The 20,977-nt window shown below is 39.0% G+C and overlaps 2 protein-coding genes, 1 long non-coding RNA gene and 1 pseudogene across 6 annotated transcripts; 1 reads left to right on the top strand and 3 right to left on the bottom strand.

Moving 5' to 3' along the window:
• Positions 1-1,133: 1,133 nt before the first annotated feature.
• Positions 1,134-5,264, bottom strand: LOC131319860 (chloroplast envelope quinone oxidoreductase homolog). 4 transcript variants are annotated; one of them, XM_058350310.1, is made up of 5 exons: positions 5,089-5,264; positions 4,487-4,556; positions 3,482-3,623; positions 2,190-2,281; positions 1,134-1,929 (listed from the first exon to the last, which is right to left on the bottom strand). In XM_058350310.1, exons 2-5 carry the CDS (start codon positions 4,550-4,552, stop codon positions 1,240-1,242), a joined length of 990 nt encoding a protein of 329 aa, XP_058206293.1. In that variant the 5' UTR covers positions 4,553-4,556; positions 5,089-5,264; the 3' UTR covers positions 1,134-1,239. The 4 variants fall into 4 exon arrangements, with proteins under 4 accessions (XP_058206293.1, XP_058206277.1, XP_058206268.1 ...); XM_058350294.1 differs by having other exon boundaries at positions 2,190-2,284; positions 5,089-5,249; XM_058350285.1 differs by having other exon boundaries at positions 2,190-2,284; positions 4,487-4,582; positions 5,089-5,244.
• Positions 5,265-6,795: 1,531 nt separating this feature from the next.
• LOC131319886 (chloroplast envelope quinone oxidoreductase homolog) lies at positions 6,796-9,567 on the bottom strand (annotated as a pseudogene).
• A 1,232-nt stretch (positions 9,568-10,799) lies between these two features.
• Positions 10,800-16,708, bottom strand: LOC131319894 (chloroplast envelope quinone oxidoreductase homolog). Its single transcript, XM_058350332.1, has 4 exons — positions 16,538-16,708; positions 13,791-13,932; positions 12,705-12,796; positions 10,800-11,873 (listed from the first exon to the last, which is right to left on the bottom strand). Exons 1-4 carry the CDS (start codon positions 16,607-16,609, stop codon positions 11,184-11,186), a joined length of 996 nt encoding a protein of 331 aa, XP_058206315.1. The 5' UTR covers positions 16,610-16,708; the 3' UTR covers positions 10,800-11,183.
• A 2,905-nt stretch (positions 16,709-19,613) lies between these two features.
• On the top strand, positions 19,614-20,962 carry LOC131319911 (uncharacterized). Its single transcript, XR_009198065.1, has 2 exons — positions 19,614-19,872; positions 19,944-20,962. It is a non-coding gene; the product is annotated as an uncharacterized LOC131319911 (long non-coding RNA).
• Positions 20,963-20,977: the final 15 nt, after the last annotated feature.

Raw genomic sequence — 20,977 nt, 5'->3', positions numbered from 1 at the left:
TTTAGAGTTTAGGTTGTATGGACTTGTGAACTTATAAAATGTCTATAGTGGATCTATCACTAAATCTGCCAAAATAATTAAGGGAAAAAATTGCTGTTTGCAAAGTTTTATTTTGTGATTTTATTTTCTCTTTCTTCTTAAACCAAATAATAAAAGAGAATTTTTCTTAAACTTTTACTTCCTTTCTCTCGTTCTCTTTATGTTCTTAACAGACCACAAAATTCCTCCCTCCTTTCCGGAACCTTTGGTTCACTAAAAATAACAAAATATTTGGCATAGAAAAATTATTTTTTCACAATAAATTAAAATATTAATAATTATGCATCTAAATTACTTTATTTTTTATGTACATAACATGATTTCTTCTAGTAAACCAAAACTATGAAAGAGTAAAATTATAAGTAATAAAAAAAAGTGACAAATAAGTTGATATCTATCATCAATGACAAGCAGCATCATTACACTTTAAAATTTTCTCCTTGTTTCACTTTTGAGAGAAGATGTTTGGAGTCGCCCAATTAACGCAAGTTTTATGCAATGCATGCTTAATGACTCTAGACACATCTATTCTAAACACATATTTCAATAATTCGTACTTCTACATTAGTTCCACACATGTAAAGGATTAGTCTGTTAAACGAACCAAATGGGGATAATTTGTAGTTGTGGAATGGGGACAATTTGTAGTTGGGGATCCTAAGATCTCATGTTCACGTTTTTTTACGAGGAGTTAGAAGCCGTTTCATTTCAACAGTAAAAAGAAGGTTAGAAAAAAGAAGGTTTTTTTCAAGCTCAAAAATCATGTGTTTACGCAAATGATTTCCTACCAATATGAATCTCATTTGATAGATTTCATTGAGATCTTTCAAACGGTGCAAAAAAAATTGAAAAATCATTTTTCATTTTCATTGTATTTGAGTTTAAAATTACCTTCTTTTTAAAAAAGAAAGTTTTGGGAGAAAGCGGAATGGGGCCTTTAACTCCATACTACCTGCTTCCACAAATGAAGGTCTTAACCTCCAAATACATCCTTAGTGGAGTAAACTCAGTGTGCTTTGTCCATTTTTTTAACTAAGTACCCGCAACATGGCACATTTTTATTGGACAGTCATTTTTGGGTACAAACAGCATCACAAAATATTCAGCCTTCCTCACAAGATGAAGCATTATGGTTCATATACACATTACTTTTCTCTCCGGTACATCAAAACTAGCTAAACCTATTTCAAACGACATATTTTACGGCTCGACAATGATCTTTCCCGTAGCATGACCGTCGATGCTCTTGGCCCAGGCATCTTCAGCCTTGCTAAGAGGGTACTTCGAGTCGACAACCGTCTTAAGCTTCCCTTCCTTCACCAACTTAACTAGATACTCAAGATTCTCACCTTCGGGAGAGTAAAGCAGTGGCACAATCCGCTTCTTAGAGCAGGTGAATTTCTTCAGTGCAAAAGTCATCATGGTACTAACACTAGGAGTCAAATCTATTACCTTCCCATTTCCACTCAAATTGGGCTCAAAAATAGACCACGGAATCCCGGTGGTACAATGGATCACAGCATCGTACTTCCGGCTAGCCGGGCTCCTCAATGCGGCCCCATCGGGCGTTTTGTAATCGAGCACCTCATCGGCCCCTAAGCTCTTCACAAGTTCCAAGTTACGAGCTCCACAAGTGGCCGTCACATGGGTGTTTCCGAGTTTGGCCAGTTGAACAGCAAAGTGGCCTACGCCGCCAGAGGCGGCAGTGACTAGAATGGTTTTCTGTGGGCAGGTTCCGTCGAGCTTGACTCCTGCATATTGGGTGAGGGCCACGTGAGCTGTGAGAGCGCCGGAAGGTATGCCTGCAGCTTCAACTGCTGATAACTCAGGTGGCCTTGGAACTGTCAGACTACCTTTAGCCACACAGAATTCAGCTAGTCCACCTCCACTCTGTCATTTAATCTCGTCAAGGCATGAACATTTACAAACAAAAAATGGCAAAAGTTGACCCTGTTGAACATTTGACAAGGCTTATTTATCAAACAGTTACCCAGACCTTGTATATTTGTGGATGATTGGGATCATGCATGGAAATTAGTGTTTTCCCTTAAAAGTTTGCCTTTGAAACTTAGCCAATAGGGAAGGGCTGCATACTAGTACGGAACATAGGAAAGTCATCATAAAATGGGAAGAGTAAGAGTAAGACTTACCATAGGACTAAGTATAGATACAACTTTGTCACCAGCTTTAAAATTCTTAACTCCAGATCCAACCGTCACTACTTCTCCTGATACATCAGTAGCTGCTTCAACCATAAGAAGAGAAAACATTAGTCCACAAAATCACAGCAACTCTGCTAAAGCTTGCATCATAAGTACCATAGCCTGATGTTCCAAGGCGGATAAAGAAGTTTAATTGCCATGCTGGTACAAAATCAACTAATCAAATGAGTTTTATGGTCATGAAAATTGCTAAACATGATATAGAAAGAAACACCACTTTCAAATTACTTCTGAACTCCAAAGTTTGTAATAATCCAAAAGGTTTTGCTCTTCCCTTATATCCACACCTTCACTTTTGTATATTCTGTCAATTCTTAATATGTCCACCAATTGTAGTTACGCCCAATGGAGAGCATGTGGTGACCATTTCAGAGGTATGGAAGTATTGTTCAATGCTAAATGCTTGAAAAACTGCAATACTCCATTGAATTCCTCACTCTCTCTAATGGAAAATTCAGCTTCTGCTCAGCAGAAAGCCACAGTTTCAAATTTTACATTAAGCTCAAGGATTTTGTAGACAAGACATAGTTATATCGGGCTGCTCAAGCATTTTGGACTACTTTTGGCTCAGTCCTTAAGATATAGTTCGAAAAAATCCACTGTAATTTATCTTGTTGATATCACAACACTTGAGACAAGGAGAGACCAAAAAAAAAGTGAGAAAAAGGTAGAGAGATTAGAGAATATGTTTAGAGAACATCAATAAGTCTCTGTTGGAGATTGTCCCACATTGGTTAATTATCTTCTCCAAAAACTAGTATATGAGCCTGGGCGGCCTCTCCACTCATTGCCATTTGGTGTTGAGTTGGATGCTTTAACATGGTATCAGAGCTAGGGTTTCAGAGAATTTGTTTCCCCTTGTTTGTGCTATAAGTGCACAGTTGTTTGTTGTGATCCATGTGTTATGGGTCCTTTGTTTACCTCTCGACGTGCGAGTCAAGGGTCCCACATGAGGGGGGAGTGTTGGAGTTTGTCCCCCATCAGTTAATTATCTTCTCCAAACTAGTATATAAGCCTGGGCAGCCTCTCCACTCATCGCCAATTGATTTTGAGTTAGATGCTTTAACAGTCTCCAACATATTACAGAAATAAAACTATAGCAATTAACAACCAACTTAAAAGTTGAGTCAGGCAGCCACAAATAGGTCACAGCATGAAAGCAAAGGAAGTCTAAGAGATAAACCCGGTATAAATTAAAGACCATGTGTGACCAAACTTACAAGGTACGAAAGGAAATTTTCGTGGCAAAAGTGGACGGGCAATGCCTTTCTGGAGTTTCCAATCGATTGGGTTTATGCTAACTGCTTCTATCTTTAACAAAACCTCATCCTCTTTTGGAGCAGGAACAGGAAGCTCAACATGCTGCAAGATACATTATGCAACTTAAAAGTTAAAAACCATTGACAAGGCCAACAAATCAAATAACTTCAACTCCACAAGAAACCCAAAGAAGGATTTATAATAGTAGTAAAGTATGTTGGCTACTTGGCTGTAAGCTTGATTGGGGTGCGGTTCTTGGGTAATGATTAGGGAGCAAAGAAGGACATGGACATGAAGATTGAAGAAAGGGGTCAATGCCAACAAAGAAGGGGTTTTGGATTGGGGAGATGATTGAGTGTTGCTCTGGCCTCTGGGCAATTAATGCTCCAATTCGTCTCATAATGTTCAGCCTTGCAGAAATTTAATTTCCAACGAGACATGTAATCATTGCATTTAAATGTAAATACTAAGGCATAATTTCCAATATTGCTCCTTAGCTTACACTTTCCAACCCATTTACAGCTATTTACAAGGGATTATAAAAAAAAAAATTGGACACTTTTGATTTTTTGAAGAGACTAAGATAATCTCCAGCAAACCCATCAAACACCAAATATAAAGAAAATTATCAGAAGTTTTTCAAGGTTTTTAACTGCTCTAACAAACCCTTCAAGCGCGAGCTCTATCCTTCAAATCCTTTTTTTCCATCTTCAAATTTGACAAATGAGTAACATCTTTCAAATTCCAAGTTCCATAGATTTGATATTTGAATAATATGTAGGATCACACATTTAAGATAACAAAATACGGAAAAAGTAATGACAACAAAATTAAAGAGTTTGTTGTACTGCATCATAAATTCTTGTTCTTCAAGTTGGAACAATCAAAAACGACAATTGGGCTAACAATTAGGAAGGAGTTGAAAAATAATTAGAAAAGAAATTTGAGAAGCATGGGAAATGTACCTTCAACCCAGCAGGTCCTCCTCCATAGGAATTGTACTGAACCGCATGCATGAGCTTCCCTGCCATATTCCTATTCACAGAGAGAATTTCGAGCGTCTATACTCAACATATAAGACGAGAGAGAGAGAGAGAGAGAGAGAGAGAGAGAGAGAGAGAGAGAGAGAGAGAGAGAGAGGGCGGCAATGGAGTACAAAGCATAATTAGCAGCTTGGCCACTTTTTTTTTTCCCTATATTTTAATTAGTTTGACTCTTAACTAGTATATTTTAAGCAGGCCGTCTGATTATAGTATTAGTGGCTGAACCATCCTTCTCTTGATTTTTCAACCATTTTAATTGGATTAAATGAGACAAAAGTACCCTCAAGTCTTTCTCCCATTTTAGGGCTTCCTGGAAATCGGAAATTAACATATCTTCAATTCGATAATGGTGTGAGATTTGGGGATTCTTTAATATTGCATACATTTTGGGTGGAAAAAAAAGGTTGCAGAAGGAAGGAAAGAAAGTTAGTTAGCTATGCCAAAATCACATTGCATTGCATTGTTGGAGCAAGTCTGCAATTGTGCGTGTGTGTATGTGGAGAAAGTTAAGAGAGGGAGAGTACCGGAGTAGGAAACAACAGACGATGCAGTGTCGCCGACGCCACCCATTATAGCTTGATTGATCGCTTCTATGTGCGTGGAACCCTTCTCTCTCTCTCTCTCTCTCTCTCTCTCTCTCGCGTGTGTTGATCAGAGTTACAGTTGTGGGCTCTCTCGCCTCTGGGTGGCTGTTTAGTTTAGGAGGGCAAAAATGCCGGAGGCACATCAACCACACCTTTTTCACATGCTGGAACCCGAATCTGGAGACCCTGCCAAGCAGGGGTGCTTGGCAGAGATGCTGAGCACATTTTAACCGTCCAAAAGTGTTTTGGACAGCTCAGATATAAAGATACCGAACGGATTTAAAAAAAATAAGAAAGGAAAATAAAAAAGATGTTCCAATTCGGGCCGTTGATTCCGAGATGAACGGCTGGATTTGGGTTTGGGTGCCGAGCACATCTTGGGCGTCCAAAAGTGTTTTGGACGGCCCAGATGTAAAAATACCGAACGGATTTAAAAAAAAAAAAAGGAAAAAAAAAAGATGTTTCGATCTGGGCCGTTGATTCCGAGATGAACGGCTGGATTGGCCGCTCGGCACCCGCTTGGCAGGGGTGCCGCTCGGCAAGGTCCCCGGATCCACTGGAACCCACCTGTATGTGAGTGAGAGGAGTGTGATTGATGTGCCTTTAAAGTGATGTGCCCCTAGCATGTTCCTTAAGAGGAGTTATGGAAAAGGAGAAGACAATAATTAAAGAAAAAAATTTTGCTATATGCAAAATTTTATTTTGTGATTTTATTTTCTCCTTTCTTTTTTTGTCAAGCGGAAAATCATTTTCTCTTTCTTCATAAACCGAACAACAGAAGAGAATTTTTTGTTTTTAAACTTTTCCGTCCTTTCCCACGTTCTCTTTATGTTCTAAACAGACCACAAAAATTATTTTTTCACCATAAATTAAATTATTAATAATTATGCATCTAGATACTTTTATTTTTTACGTGTACATAACACGATTTCTTGTAGCAAACCAAGATTATAAAAGAGTAAAAATATACGTAATAAAAAAAGAGTGACAAATAAGTTACTCCGTAGTATCTATCATCAATGACAACAAGCATCGTTGTAATATTAAATTTTCTTCTCGTTTCACTTTTAAGAGGAGATGTTTGGAGTCGTCCGATATTAATGCAAGTTTTACACAGTGCACATGCTTTGAATGATTCTATACACATCTATGTCTGAATACATATTTCAATAATACATACTTCTACCTTAGTTCCACACCGGTAAAGGATTAGCCTGTTAAACGAACCAAATGGGAATAAGTGAATTATACCGTGCGAAAAGCCATTTGAATTTTATCGAGGGAGCAGAGTGGGTCTAATGTGAATTATGGTCCTTACCCTTGTGTTTTTACAAAATATTAGTACAAAACTTCTTTAGGGCAGTACACAGGGTTGCAAGCCCATCACCATCCATATCCCGCGAATAAGCGAAACAAACGCCTAGGCAGTGTGATTGAGATGCGCGGGTGACTATGGTTGGTCCGAGTATAGATGAATGACTTCCAAACAGACGAGTTGTGCTTGGTAGATGAAATCCACCAACGGTTTTTTTTTACCTCAACGAAGAGAACTTCACAATTTTCTCAAGCGATGTAGAAAAAAGTAGCGAGCGCTGTTCTCCAACATAAAGAATGCCGTTATGGAAATGCTCGTGACTTCCATTATCGCAAATAAAAGTTACAACTACGGAGTTGCTGGAATTGAAAAGTGCAGAAAAATAAACATAGTGCTTGACTATGGGAATTGAAATAGACAAAAGAAGAGCATTGTTGTGTGGTCGGGGACCTTGTGTTAACTCCATCACTACCTGCTTCCACAAATGAAGGTCAAATACATCCTTAGTGGAGCAAACTCAGGGTGCTTTGTCCAATCTTTTTCACCAAGTACCCGCAACGTGGCGCATTTTTATTGGACGGTCATTTTTGGGTACAAACACCATCACAAAATATTCAGCCTTCCTCACAAGATGAAGCATTATGGTTCATATATACATCACTTTTCTATGAAGTACATCAAAAAACCACATATTTTACGGCTCGACAACGATCTTCCCCGTAGCATGACCGTCGATGCTCTTGGCCCAGGCATCTTCAGCCTTGCTCAGAGGGTACTTCGAGTCGACAACCGTCTTAAGCTTCCCTTCCTTCACCAACTTAACTAGATACTCAAGATTCTCACCTTTGGGAGAGTAAAGCAGTGGCACAATCCTCTTCTTAGAGCAGGTGAATTTCTTCAGTGCAAAAGTCATCATTGTACTAACACCAGGAGTCAAATCTATTACCTTCCCATTTCCACGCAAATTGGGCTCAAAAATAGACCACGGAGTCCCGGTGGTACAGTGGATCACAGCATCGTACTTACGGCCAGAAGGGCTCCTCACTGCGGCCCCATCGGGCGTTTTGTAATCGAGCTCCTCATCGGCCCCTAAGCTCTTCACAAGTTCCAAGTTTCGAGCTCCACAAGTGGCCGTGACATGGGGGTTTCTGAGTTTGGCCAGTTGAACGGCAAAGAGGCCCACGCCGCCAGAGGCGGCAGTGACTAGGATGCTTTTCTGTGGGCCGCTTCCGTCAAGCTTGACTCCTGCAAAACGGGTGAGGGCCATGTGAGCTGAGAGAGCGCCAGAAGGTATGCCTGCAGCTTCAACTGGTGATAACTCAGGTGGCCTTGGAACTGTCAGACTCCCTTTAGCCACACAGAATTCAACTAGTCAACCTGAACTCTGTCATTCAATCTCATCAAGGCATGAACATTACAAACAAAAAATGGCAAAAGTTGACCCTGTTGAACATTTGACAATCAAACAGTTACCCATCCCTTGTATATTTGTGGATGATTGGATTATCTCCGTTTGGGATGAGGATTCTAGTTTCCCTTTTAGTCAGGGCTCTTAGCTTATAAATAAGACCATCAGTCATTGTAGTCGGAAGAGTTTGAATGAGGATTGAGTTTTAAGGATGTGGCCTTGTGTTAGGGCTGTGGCCCATTGCGCTACCCTTCTCCCCCTCTCATGCCTCCACGTTTTGCATCAGTGGGTGTCAAGTCAGGGTTAAGAATTCTGCACATCCTAAACTACTTAATGTTTATGAGCGAACAATGCTAATTGCTAATTAATTACCAACTGCACCTGTGAATTAAGAGGAAACGACATGCTGGGTATCTGAAGGGAAACTAATTTTTCGCAAAGCAAAAATTTGTATCAACATAAAGCCCATTGTGACCACTCAGGGCATGGGTTCGTTTCTCTCGAACAAAATTTGGTCTGCCTCCAAGATGAAGTTTTTGCCGTGCAGAACATTGTGTCACCTGTTTGTTGGAGCAGGGTTTCTAGTTTGTTATGTCCAAAATGTTTGGCAAAACGTACTGTGTTCTCAGCAGGAACGTTGTGATCATCCAAAGCTTTCTGAGTTATACAGTAAAAGTTTGCCTTTGAAGCTTGGCCACTAGGGAAGGGATGGATTCTAGTATGGAACATATGAAAGTGATCACAAAATGGGAAGAGTAAGAGCAAGGCTTACCGCAGGACTAATCCAAGATACAACTTTGTCACCAGCTCTAAAATTCTTGACTCCAGATCCAACCATCACTACTTCTCCTGCTACATCAGTAGCTGCTTCAACCGTAAGGAGAGAAAACATTAGTCCACAAAATAACAGCAACTCTTCTAAAGCTTGCATCGTAAGTACCATAGCCTGATGTTCCAATGTGGATAAAGAAGTTCCGGCGAATATATCGCCATGCAGGTACCAAATCAACTAATCGGATGAGTTTTACAGGATCATGAAAATTTTTCTTAACATGATATAGAAAGAAACACCACGTTCAAATTACTTCTGAACTCCGAAGTTTGTCATAATCCAAAAGGTTTTGCTGAATGTCCACACCTTCACTTTTGTATATTCTGTCGATTCTTAATATGTCCACCAATTGTAGTTACGCCAAATGGAGAGCATGTGGTGACCATATCAGAGGTATATATGGAAGTATTGTTCAATGCTGAATGCTTGAAAAACTGCAATATACTCCATTAATTGAAAGCAAAGGTTGTCTAAGAGATATATAAACCGGCCGGGTATGGATTAAAGACGAAGTGTGACCAAACTTACAAGGTATGAAAGGAAATTTCCGTGGCAAAAATGGACGGACAATGCCTCTCTGGAGCTTCCAATCGATTGGGTTTATGCTTACTGCTTCTATCTTTAGCAAAACCGGCTCATCCGCTTTTGGAGCAGGAACAGGAACTTCAACATGCTGCAAGATACATTGTGCAACGTAAAAGTTAAAAACCATTGGCAAGACCAACAAATCAATTAGGAAGGAGCAGAAAAATGAATTTGAGAAGCATGGGAAATTACCTTCAACCCAGCAGGTCCTCCTCCATAGGAATTGTACTGAACCGCATGCATGAGCTTCCCTGCCATATTCCTATTCACAGAGAGAAATTCGAGCGTCTGTAAATAGAGACTAGAGAGAGAGAGAGAGAGAGAGAGAGTAAACTAGTTTCACTTGACGTAAGCGCTTTTCGAACACATGAGTTACCAAATAAACTAAGTTACCAAATAAACTAAGTTACCAAATAAACTAAACTAGTAGTTTCACTGGACGTAAGCGCTTTCGAACACAACGAGTTTCCGAAATAATTCAAATGATTTACATGGTCCGAAATGGGCTGGCCAACTAAGAAACCGACACACATAGATTAACTGTGCTATAGACGCATATAAATTAGGAACCAATCACGCACATACTTTTCGCGGTGCCCATTCCGGGTCCCACAAAGGTGATCCAAACCGTTTATTTTTTTTAAAAATATTTTATATAGGTTCTTGTGAAAAATCATCTAAATTGAATATTGGTAGGGAATTTTTCGAGATTCATAAGGCGATCCTGTCAGTTTCAGCCTAAAGTTTTTACCGATATCCAATTGAGATGATTTTTTTCAGAAGTCCATAAAACAAAATTTTAAGAAAACTAAACGATTCAGATCATCTTTGCGGGATCCGAAGTGGGCCCCTCAAAAAGTATGTATGTGATTTGTGTCGTTTTTGTATGTGTAAACAGACTTTTCGCACATAGATGGAACCCTTCGGTAAGAAAAAAAGTACCCTCAAGTCTTTCTCCCATTTTGTGGTTTCCTGGAAATCGGAAATTAACATATCTTCAATTAGATAATGGGGTGAAATTAACTAATCTACAGCTCATTCCAAAGCCATTTCACACCTGAGACTTAGAATGGAGCAGACACTAAGTCAACACTAAGTCCTAACAACAATGCTACTCACACAACAATCGAAACACAATCTCTTACATACATATTGAGCCCACACATAATAGTGTGTGGATCTCACACGTATGTGAGAAGTTGTGTAAATTATTGTATTTGGATTGTCGTGTGAGTATCATTTTTGAAGTCCTAAGCCAAAACCATCACTGCCAGCCTCGATGCAAATAAAATCAAGGTTACATTAGATTTACATTTTTCTTTTTGTTGTCCATGGTAGGGGTTGCCCACACCCGGGATCTTGTGGGACTTACCCCGAAGCTGACTCTGATGGGACTTACCCCGAAGCTGACTCTGAAGACCACTTGGTCAACCCCATGAGGTTGAAATTTGGAATTCTTTATTGCATACATTTTGGGTGGAAAAAAAGGTTGCAGGAGGAAGGAAAGAAAGTTATGCCAAAAAATCACATTGCATTGGTGAAGCAAGTCTGCAATTTTTTGACAAAATGACATTGTACCCAGCCAAAATATAATTTTGACTATGCCATTTTCACATCAAGCTCTTGTAACCAAAACCGGAGCAGGCCAGTCGAAATGTTACAGTAGAAGTTGTGAAAAAACCTATATGAGTTTTACGGGTTTAATAAAAGCCTCCACTATGAAAAATGCCCTGCACAAGAAACGAAAATTTCACCCTAGCACAGATTATGAAGAACACAACCAACCTAATTACCAGAAAGTATAATAGCTACATGTGTTCTGTGGTCTGAATATACAATCGCTTCTTCAATCACACAAAAACCAGTACTGGATAACCAATCCAACAGGGCATACGTTACGGCTCCACGATGATCTTCCCAGTAGCGTGACCATCGATGCTCTTGGCCCAGGCATCTTCAGCCTTGCTCAGAGGATATTTCGAGTCGACAACCGTCTTGAGCTTCCCTTCCTTCACCAACTTAACAAGATAGTCAAGATTCTCACCTTTTGGAACTAAAAGCAGTGGCACCATCTGCTTCTTAGACAGTGTGAGCTTCTTCAATGCAAAAGTCATCATAGTACTAACACCAGGAGTCAAATCTATTACCTTCCCATTTTCACTCAAATTAGGCTCAAAAGTAGACCACGGAATGCCGGTTGTACCATGGACAACAGCATCGTATTTCCGGCCAGATGGGCTCCTCAGCGCGGCCCCATCGGGCGTCTTGTAGTCAAGCACCTCATCAGCACCTAAGCTCTTCACGAATTCCATGTTGCGGGCCCCACAAGTCGCCGTCACATGGGTATTTCCCAGCTTGGCCAGTTGAACAGCGTAATGGCCCACGCCTCCAGAAGCGGCAGTGACTAGAATGTTTTTCTGCGGGCCGCTTCCGTCGAGCTTGACTCCTGCTGATTGGGTAAGGGCCATGTGAGCTGTGAGAGCTGCGATAGGTAAGCCTGCAGCTTCAGCTGGTGATACCTCAGGTGGCCTTGGAACTGTTAGACTCCCCTTAGCCACACAGAATTCAGCTAGTCCACCTCCACTCTGTCAATCAATCCCACAAACTTTCAAGAACAAAAATGGCAGAGATTGACAGCAAGTTCTTATCCTCTGAATCAATTATTTTCATATGCAAGCATGATAACTAAGGTTATTTATGCTAACCAGCTGGCTACTCTTTTCCTTGAGTGCTAATTGACGGTTCAGAATTGAGCACATCCAAAACTGCTTTTTCTTCTACCCCACCACGTGATATAAAACATCAATTGCATCTGTTAATGAAGTGGGCATGCTGGATTTCTTATGGGGAATCAGTTATTATGCATGTAGACAAGGCAACAAGCATGAATTTGTATAAACAAGACGATTGGTCATAACATGATGAGGGGCATAGCCAGAACTTTTACGGAGTGGGGCCGAATATTTAGAACCAAACGGTCCTTACATGGTACTTCTTCCCGATTGATAATCGAAATACCATTAAAAAAATCAAGTGCTCTGACGTATAACTAATTTTACAACTGATCCGGCACCTCATCGCCACTGTGGGGATGGGTCTTTCTTTCCAAGGAATTGTGTCTGCCTCCAAGATGAAATTTCTGGGACATAGGACAAGTGTCAACTAGTTGTATGCAGGTTTTGGTTAAGTTTGTGATCAATGTTTGATTGTTCTGTTCAAAATATTCAACAAAATTGTACACAGGCTGCATGTTGTGTCCTCTGCAGGAGGGTTCAGATCTTAAGATCATCCAAACATTTTGAGTTAAAAGTTTGCCTTTGCACCTTGGCCGGTACAAAGTAGTGAAGAGATGCATACCACATTCAAACACCAGAACGCTGAACAGTTCTACATGTTGGGAACGGTGTGAGACTTACCATAGTATTAAGCATAGACACAACTTTGTCACCAGGCTTTAAGTTATTGACTCCATAACCAACATCCGCTATTTCTCCTGCTACATCAGTGACTGCTCCAACCATAATAAGGAAAAAAAAATCAGCCCAGAAAATACCCTGCAACTCTTCTAAGGTTTACATTATAAACATCATAGCTTACCAAACTTTGTTCATCTAATTGGACCAAACATGCTCACAAACTATTCGCTTGACATGGATATTGAGCAAAAGACGCTTCCAAATTACTTCCGAATTGTGAATTTGTAACAATCCAATGGGTTTGCTCTTCTCATCCAATTATCCTTCATTGCTTTAGCGTGTTAAACTAAGAAACGTAATATACAAGTGTAGTGATGCTGACAGGAAAATATGTGGTACAATTTCAAAGGTATACAAGACCATGTCAATACTCGCGGTCTTGGAAAATTAGTATTTTAAATGGATTGAAAGAGAGTATCGTTGAACGTTGAAGGCCTGAAAAAGTGCAGTACCCGAATTGAAGTTCGCACTCCCCACATAGGAATATACTGCTGCTGCATTTGGCATCAAAGCCCACAAAACCCTACAGGTTTATTTTCTACATTTGACAATAAGTTCAACGATTTTGTAGGCAATACACAATTTTATTGGGCTTAAAAGCTCAAGCATTTTGGACTCCTTTGGGTTCAGTCCTTGAATACAGTTCCAACAAATCCACTGAAATTTAACACATTAACATCCCTACACCTGACAATTAAGTATTGTAGTGAAAAGAAGGGAAAAAGAAGGAAGAGGATTCAAGTGAAAAGAAGAAGATTAAAAAAAAAAAAAAAAAAGGAAGAATAGAAGAGGCAGAGAGATCAGAGAAGTCAGTACAGAGCACAACCAGAAGTCCTTTCAACTTGGCATGTATTTAAAGTACTTATAAACACATTACAACATTATAACTCCAACGATAACCAGAAAAGCTGAGGCAGGCTATAGTCCGACCACACAAGTAGTAAAACATATGTCACAGAATAAAAGCAAATGTAGTCTAAGAGATAAACCAGGTATAGACTAGAGCCTAGGCGTGACCAAACTTACCAGGTATGAAAGGAAATTTCCATGGCAAAAATGGACGGAGCATGCCTTTCTGGATTTTCCAATCAATTGGGTTTATGCTCGCTGCCTCTTGTTTTATTAAAACCTCGCCCTCTTTTGGAGCAGGAACAGGAACTTCAACATGCTGCAAGATACATTATATGCAACACAAAATTCAAAACTAACGATAAGGCCAATAAAGTCATCGATTGACGAATCCAACTTCCTAACATCAGGAAGCATTTACATGAGTAACTAGAGTATGGATGTGCTCGATATTGTAACTCTCAAAATAGAAATTTAAATCTATTGGTTGAGTAAAAATTTCACATTCATGCTTTCTTCTTTTTGCTCCCTAAAAATTCAACAAATGAAACAGAAAATGATTAATACTCACTGTCTCCTTTTCAACTTCTAAAACATATGTTGAGTCGCCTAGTTTATGGAAACAATGAGATCATACGAATGAAATTCGTTAATGAGGTTTTGAATGAGCCATAAACATCTATAATGAATCTGTTGACTTCGAATAAGTAAGACCAATAACATGGCATATTGTTTTGAGCAATCCCATACTACAATTGATTTGTAAATTCGTACATCAGAAGATAAAATTGTAGGAGTAGAAGTATGGACCTTGGTTATACCTACTCTGCATAGTTACAAACATAGTTCACATCCATGTTCAGAAGCCATTCACTAATACATCCACTAAGTGCGAAGATAGTAGGACCACACACTGTGATATTTGTCTCTTATTAAGTACCAAACGCAACCATTTCCAACATGTGTTTGCATCTCCTACAGTCTCTACTCCAGGAGAACGCCAAGCAAGTAACATCGTGTTAGTATGCTCAGGTGTTTCAGTGGAATTCCAACATAAGAATCACCACATTAGCTCTCTGATACATTGTTTACGTTCATCTTAAACATTACTCTACTACATTGCGTTACACATATAATTAGAAGAAGCATCTTCTTTCCACTAGCTAACCAAAAATACCATCCATCAACCTGTTAATGACACATCCAAATTAGTGAATGCACAGCTTTCTGCTTCCCGTCCAATCTAGACGGCATAATCTGCTCTAGAAATTCCTCAAGGCTTTACAGGCTGGACCTACATGGGTATAATTTCCAATTGGGATGGTAGGACCCTCGTATATATAAACTACATCCATAATGCTTCTTGGATTGCAATAGCTTGGTCAACGGTCCCACCAATTTTTTCCCATCCACGTGTTAGTGTCACCTAACCATACCCTTTTGTTGAACTTCATTCAAGCACCCAAACCAATTGAACTCGCATAACCTGCAACTTATGCCGACTTAATCCAACACAATTGCTTTACAATCCAGAACCCAATTTATCCTAGTTGAAAAGCCTAAAAGTAAAATCCCACCCCCACTTTGCAGGGTGCTATAAACGCAACGTTCAGTGTAATTTCATTTTTTAGCAGAAACTCCGTCATCTTCACATATTCTAAGGAACAATTAACTGTGAAATGTCAAAGAAGAAAACAACTAACTGCACTGCTTAATGTTTACACTAATTCATCTATGAGAGAACATTGGTGCGCATATTGCTTTTATTACTTTATTACAAGGGAAAGTAATAAGGCAACAGACCAAATGAAGCTTTTTACTCAAATTATATATTAGCGATCAAAAGTAGCGGTAGAACTCAAAGTTGCTTAGATTTGAGTTTACCCATTGGAGTGCTTTGTACAAATGAAGCTTCTGTTGGGTAAAATACCCGATCACCAATACAACGGAAGCGTAAAGAAAAACAATCACACACAAAAGAGACACAAGAGTACGTGGTTCCCCAAACTCGGATACATCCACGGGAGAGAGAACAACTTCCACTAATATTGAATGAGTATAATGAGCTACAAAATACCCTACTCTAGCTCTCAAGCTCTCGGTGTTTTTATCTCCCTCACTCATACAATATTCTCACCGATTTTCTCTCTCACACACACTGTATTCCTTGCTTTGTGCTCTCTCTGCCGTAGCTCACACCCTTACTTCGGCACACATGCATTGCCTCATTTAAATAGGAATAAGAGAAGGATCTACACACTTGACTCTTCATATCACAAATGCTCTTTGGGACTTTCCAAGCACAGCCGGCTAATTATAGAGAGGTTTCTAGAGTAGGTCATTCACCAAACAACCAACCCATTTCACTGCTGAACACCACCGAACCAATTAAAACCAACTAACCATAATTATTTTCTTTTTCTCTTTCACATGGGCAAAACCCAACAGCTTCTTCCCAAAATTTTAAGTGTAGGGCTGGATATGCTCGAACAGTTGGACCATTCAACTAAATAGAAACTCGAACCCATAATTGTCCAATACAATTGTAAATCATACTCCTCCGCTCCAATTTGTCTATCCTATTTCGACACACGTGCCCCTTACAAAATCGTCTATATCTCACAATTTGTAATGTGTTATATAATTATTATTTTTTAATTGAGATCTATCATTCATGTTGCATATAAAAAAGCATTATAAATCGAAAAATATGGACGATTTAAGAGGTCTGAAAAGAGCCAGAGCATCGTAATATTAGCAAATCAGTTGTTGCTGATCTCTGAACGTTTTCAAAGTAGGTTTATCTCACAAACAACACAGAAGAAAATTGAGAGAAACCGATCGATGCTTTCAGAAATTGATAAAGGGGAAAATAACAATATTAGTAGACAAAGAGAGTACAAAAAAGAAGCATGGGAAATTACCTTCAAGCCAGCAGGTCCTCCTCCGTAGGAATTGTACTGGACCGCATGCATGAGCTTCCCAGCCATATTCATTCCTGTTCAGAGAGAGCGCGGGTGCGTCTATCTACAACAAGGAGAGAGAGAGAGAGAGAGACGTCGGCAACGGAGTATATATTGGTGAATTTGCAGTGTCGAGGTGGAGCGTTAATAATTATTGCATGCTAATGGCCACGTGTATGTTTTCCAAACACAAATGATTCTCTCTTTTTTTTCTTTTTTTATTTTACTCCCTCGGTCCCCATTTATTGAGAAGTTTTTCGGTGTTGTGTAGGCACGGGCCACGTGGTGTGGAACACAATATTGATCATCTAAACATATTTTGGATGATTCAGATCTGTTTGGACTGGCTGCCCACCTGGCACTGAAAATTTTCTCCCATTCTTTAGTTCATTTTAAGGATTTCAACTAATTAATCATTACACTTTTGAAATCTCGTTTTTCTCATTTTACCCTTCATTCATTATATTTTCTTATACTTTTTTAGTAGGAGTTTTTAAATATTCATTCAAATAAGTCATCTCACGTAAGTATTCATCCCGCTCACTTTTAGCGGTTATGTTTTCATCATTTTAATGAGTGAATTACCATTCTTGCCCTTTTTAATGATATATATATATATATATATATATATATATATATATATATGTATAACTATATATTTGCTTCCTATCTTGGTGGGATTTGAATTTTAATGATACTTAATAGGTGATTTCAAAATGGAAGGAATGCACAATATTAGGGAATTCTAAAAAGGAATAATTGGAGAAGGAAAAAAGCAATAAACTTTCCAAAAAAAAAAATACAAATCGAAAAGAATAGACAAGCCATGAATACACCATGATATAATCGGAAAAAAAAAATCACGATTTCATGAATACACCCTGATTATAAAAATACAAATCTGATCCATGATTTCATAAATCAAGGAATATATCATGATTTCAAGATTACATCATGATCAAGCCATGAATACACCATGATTTAATTGGGAAAAAAATCAAGATTTAATCGACGGGCCACGTGGTGTCGAGTACAATCTTGGCCGTCCAAATATGTTTTGGATGATCTAGATCTGTTTGGACTTGCTGCTCACCCAGCACTAAAAATTTTCTCCCATTCTTTAGTTCATTTTAAGGATTTCAACTAATTAAACATTACACTTTTGAAATCTCGTTTTTCTCATTTTACCCTTCATTCATTATATTTTCTTACACTTTTTTAGTAGGAGTTTTTAAATATCCATCACAATAAGTCATTCCACGTAAGTATTCATTCCGCTCACTTTTAGCGGTTATGTTTTCATCCTTTTCAATGAGTAAATTATCCTTCTTGCCCTTTTTAATGATATATATATATGTATGTATGTATGTATGGAGGAATTTTCAAGTGAGGGATCCCTCATTTTGTTAAAATGAGGGACTTTCATTTCCCGATCAAAATTTGAAAATCCGAACCGTTCAATGTGTGGAGAACGTAATTTTAAGGGTCCCCGCGAGAAATCAGCAAAAAAAATGACCGGGAAGGGTGTCATCCAAGCAGTTTTTTTTGAACCGTTCAATGAAAACTGCTCGGATGAAGCCCTTCCCGGTCATATTTTTTTCTGATTTCTCACAAGGACCCTTAAAATCACGTTCTGATCACTTTGAGCAGCTCGGATCATCAAAATTCAATCGGGAAGGGGAGTCCCTCATTTTAATAAAATGAGGGATCCCTCACCAGAACCTAAATATATTTGCTTCCTATCTTGGTGGGATTTGAATTTGAATGATACTTAATAGATGATTTCAAAATGGAAGGAATGCACAATATTAGGGAATTCTAAAAAGGAATAATTGGGGAAGGAAAAAAGAGATAAACTATCAAAAAAAAAATACAAATCGAAAAAAAGAGATAAGCCATGAATACACCATGATATAATCGGAAAAAAAAAATCATGATTTCATGAATACACCCTGATTATAAAAATACAAATCTGACCCATGATTTCATAAATCGAGGAAGACACCATGATTTCAAGATTATATCATGATCAAGCCATGAATACACCATGATTTAAATGGGGAAAAATCAAAATTTAATCGGAAAATAAACAATCATGATTTCATGAATAAACCATGATTATAAAAATACAAATTTGGGCCGTGATCTCATGAACCAAGAGGAATACACCATGAAAATACATTCATGAATTCATGAATACACCATCATGATTATAAAAATACCGCTCCTTCAGAGTATTCCACTCCTCCATCGCCACCGCAATTAGCCATGCCGGAATCGTAGAATAAGACAGTAATCCATCACTGACGTGCTTCAATCAGTGCTACTCAAAACCCAAACCCATGGCCACGATAAGAAAAATGGCCCTTGATCCATGCCTAGTGCTACTCTGCCCACGTCGCCGCCATATGGCCCATCCTCACCACTGTATGATACGTCCCAAAATTCCGTCCCCATCCTTGTTGCCGTCCTCCATCCCCAAGCTACGACAGCGGAAAATCATGATGCGGCCACCGGCGTTGGAGATGAGGTGATTTTGACGCCATGCTGGGTTTGGGGCCTTCTTAATTGGTTTCATGCAGCCATGTGTATTTTCTTTTTTGGAGAATGGCTCGCCTTTCGCTCCTTTTGATCTGGAGCTAGATCAGACCGAGAATTCCGGGATGTGAAATCTATAAATACGGAAATGGTTTTCAAATTGGTCAAAGGATCATTATCTTCTTACTCAGAACTTGCGAAGTTAAAATTTGGTCTCAAAATTCTTTGTTATATATATAGTAATCAGATTAGTATAAATAGGGGTAAAATTGGATTTATTTAAATGTCGGGATGAAAACATAATCGTTCAAAATGATCAAGATGATTACTTACATGGGATGAGATCTAAAGATGAATATTTAAGTATCCCTTTTTAGTATTATTAATTAAAAAATGAGAGGGTAAAGAAGAAAATTCCTTATCTTTTACCCATTTAAATTTCACATGGGACGGCTTTTTTGGACGAAAAAAAGTGCTAATTGAGATTAAAGAACGAGGACGGAGGGAGAGTGGTACGTACTCCTATTTCCCATGAGAGAAAGTTTGCGGCCAATTGCAAAAAATTTGCGGTCACAGTTTCAGAAAGGAGTTGTTTTTGTTTCACGCTTTCCAAACATCGCGGGCACGAGTAAAAAGATTGCGGCCACACTCAATAGTAGACGTGTTTGTGATTCAGGCATCTTCTTCTCACCCAAAAACACAGGTCTCCAACGAAACTTATGGAGATTCTCGATCATCTGATCATCCAGCAGAACACCGTAATTCTCATTCAAAGTATTTCCCTCATTCAAGTTCTTCAAACTATTTCACTCATTTATTCCTTTTGCAGCATAATTCCTTCTCCCGCCCCTTCTCCATTTACTCGGTGGATGGAGGATGATTTGACATTTTAACTAAGATTTTGTTGCACCACTTCTGCTTCAAATTTCAAGGGAGATGAGAACTCAACCAGTTAGAAATACCCATAGAGTAATTTCATCTCTTTCCGCTTCTACTTCGAAATACCCATCCCCACTAGAACTCAACCAGTTACTTCAACTTTGCAGCAAATCAAAAGCAATAGACCAAGGATGACAAACCCATCAACGGGCTAGACGCAGACCCTCCACAAAAGTAGTTCAAATGCATGCGGATTGTGGGGATTCGAAATCAGCATTTTCAGCCCACGTTATGTTCGACAACATGCCGCAACCAAATGTGTTTGGTTTGGTTTATTCGCAGCGTGGAATGTCAAGATAAGTGCATTGGGGTTTTGTGGTGAGATGAAATTGAAGGGTGTAATTTGTTACAAGTATGTGTTTCCTAAGGTCTTACGGGCATGTGCTCAATATCGAAACTTCAAAGTGGGGATTCAAGTCCACAAATATGTGATCATTTATGGAGCTGAACTGAATTTTACAAGTTCACAATTCTTTAATTGATGTGTATTCGAAATGCGGGGACATTGAGAGTGCTAGACGGGTTTTTAAGTTTGTAATGGGTTTTCTTGAATCAGCTTTGGATTTGTTGGGTTCTATGGGTTGGAAGGTTTTGAGCCTGATTTAGTCTCTTGGAACATGGCAATGGATGTTTATTGCAGAATGGGGCAGTGTGATGAGGCTTGGTAGATTTTTGGATGGATTGAAGAGCCTAATATCATTTCTTGGACCACATTGATATCAGATCATTCAAGGATCGGGAAGCATGAAGTAACCTTAGCGACCTTTAGGGATATGGTTAGGAGAGGTGATGGTTTCCCTGATTTCGATTGTATTTCCAGTATCATTGTTTCTCGCCGACATTTAGGTGTTTTAATATGTGGACGAAAAATTCATTGTTATGGAATTAAAAAGGAAACAGAGTTTGCATCGTACAATAGCCGGG

The sequence above is a fragment of the Rhododendron vialii genome, chromosome 1a, assembly GCF_030253575.1.
Source record: "Rhododendron vialii isolate Sample 1 chromosome 1a, ASM3025357v1".
Taxonomy (NCBI): domain Eukaryota; kingdom Viridiplantae; phylum Streptophyta; class Magnoliopsida; order Ericales; family Ericaceae; genus Rhododendron; species Rhododendron vialii.
Note: the sequence above shows the minus strand (reverse complement) of the source record. Positions and strands in the feature narration are given on the sequence as shown.

Coding starts and splice junctions, on each gene's coding strand:
- LOC131319860 (XM_058350294.1), bottom strand. CDS start 4,552: ATGGCAGGGAAGCTCATGCATGCGGTTCAGTACAATTCCTATGGAGGA. Junction 2,285..3,481: donor AAAATTTCCTTTCGTACCTT/GTAAGTTTGGTC, acceptor TTATGGTTGAAG/CAGCTACTGATGTATCAGGA. Junction 1,930..2,189: donor TATCTATACTTAGTCCTATG/GTAAGTCTTACT, acceptor ATTAAATGACAG/AGTGGAGGTGGACTAGCTGA.
- LOC131319894 (XM_058350332.1), bottom strand. CDS start 16,609: ATGAATATGGCTGGGAAGCTCATGCATGCGGTCCAGTACAATTCCTAC. Junction 13,933..16,537: donor GAGGACCTGCTGGCTTGAAG/GTAATTTCCCAT, acceptor TGTATCTTGCAG/CATGTTGAAGTTCCTGTTCC. Junction 11,874..12,704: donor TGTCTATGCTTAATACTATG/GTAAGTCTCACA, acceptor ATTGATTGACAG/AGTGGAGGTGGACTAGCTGA.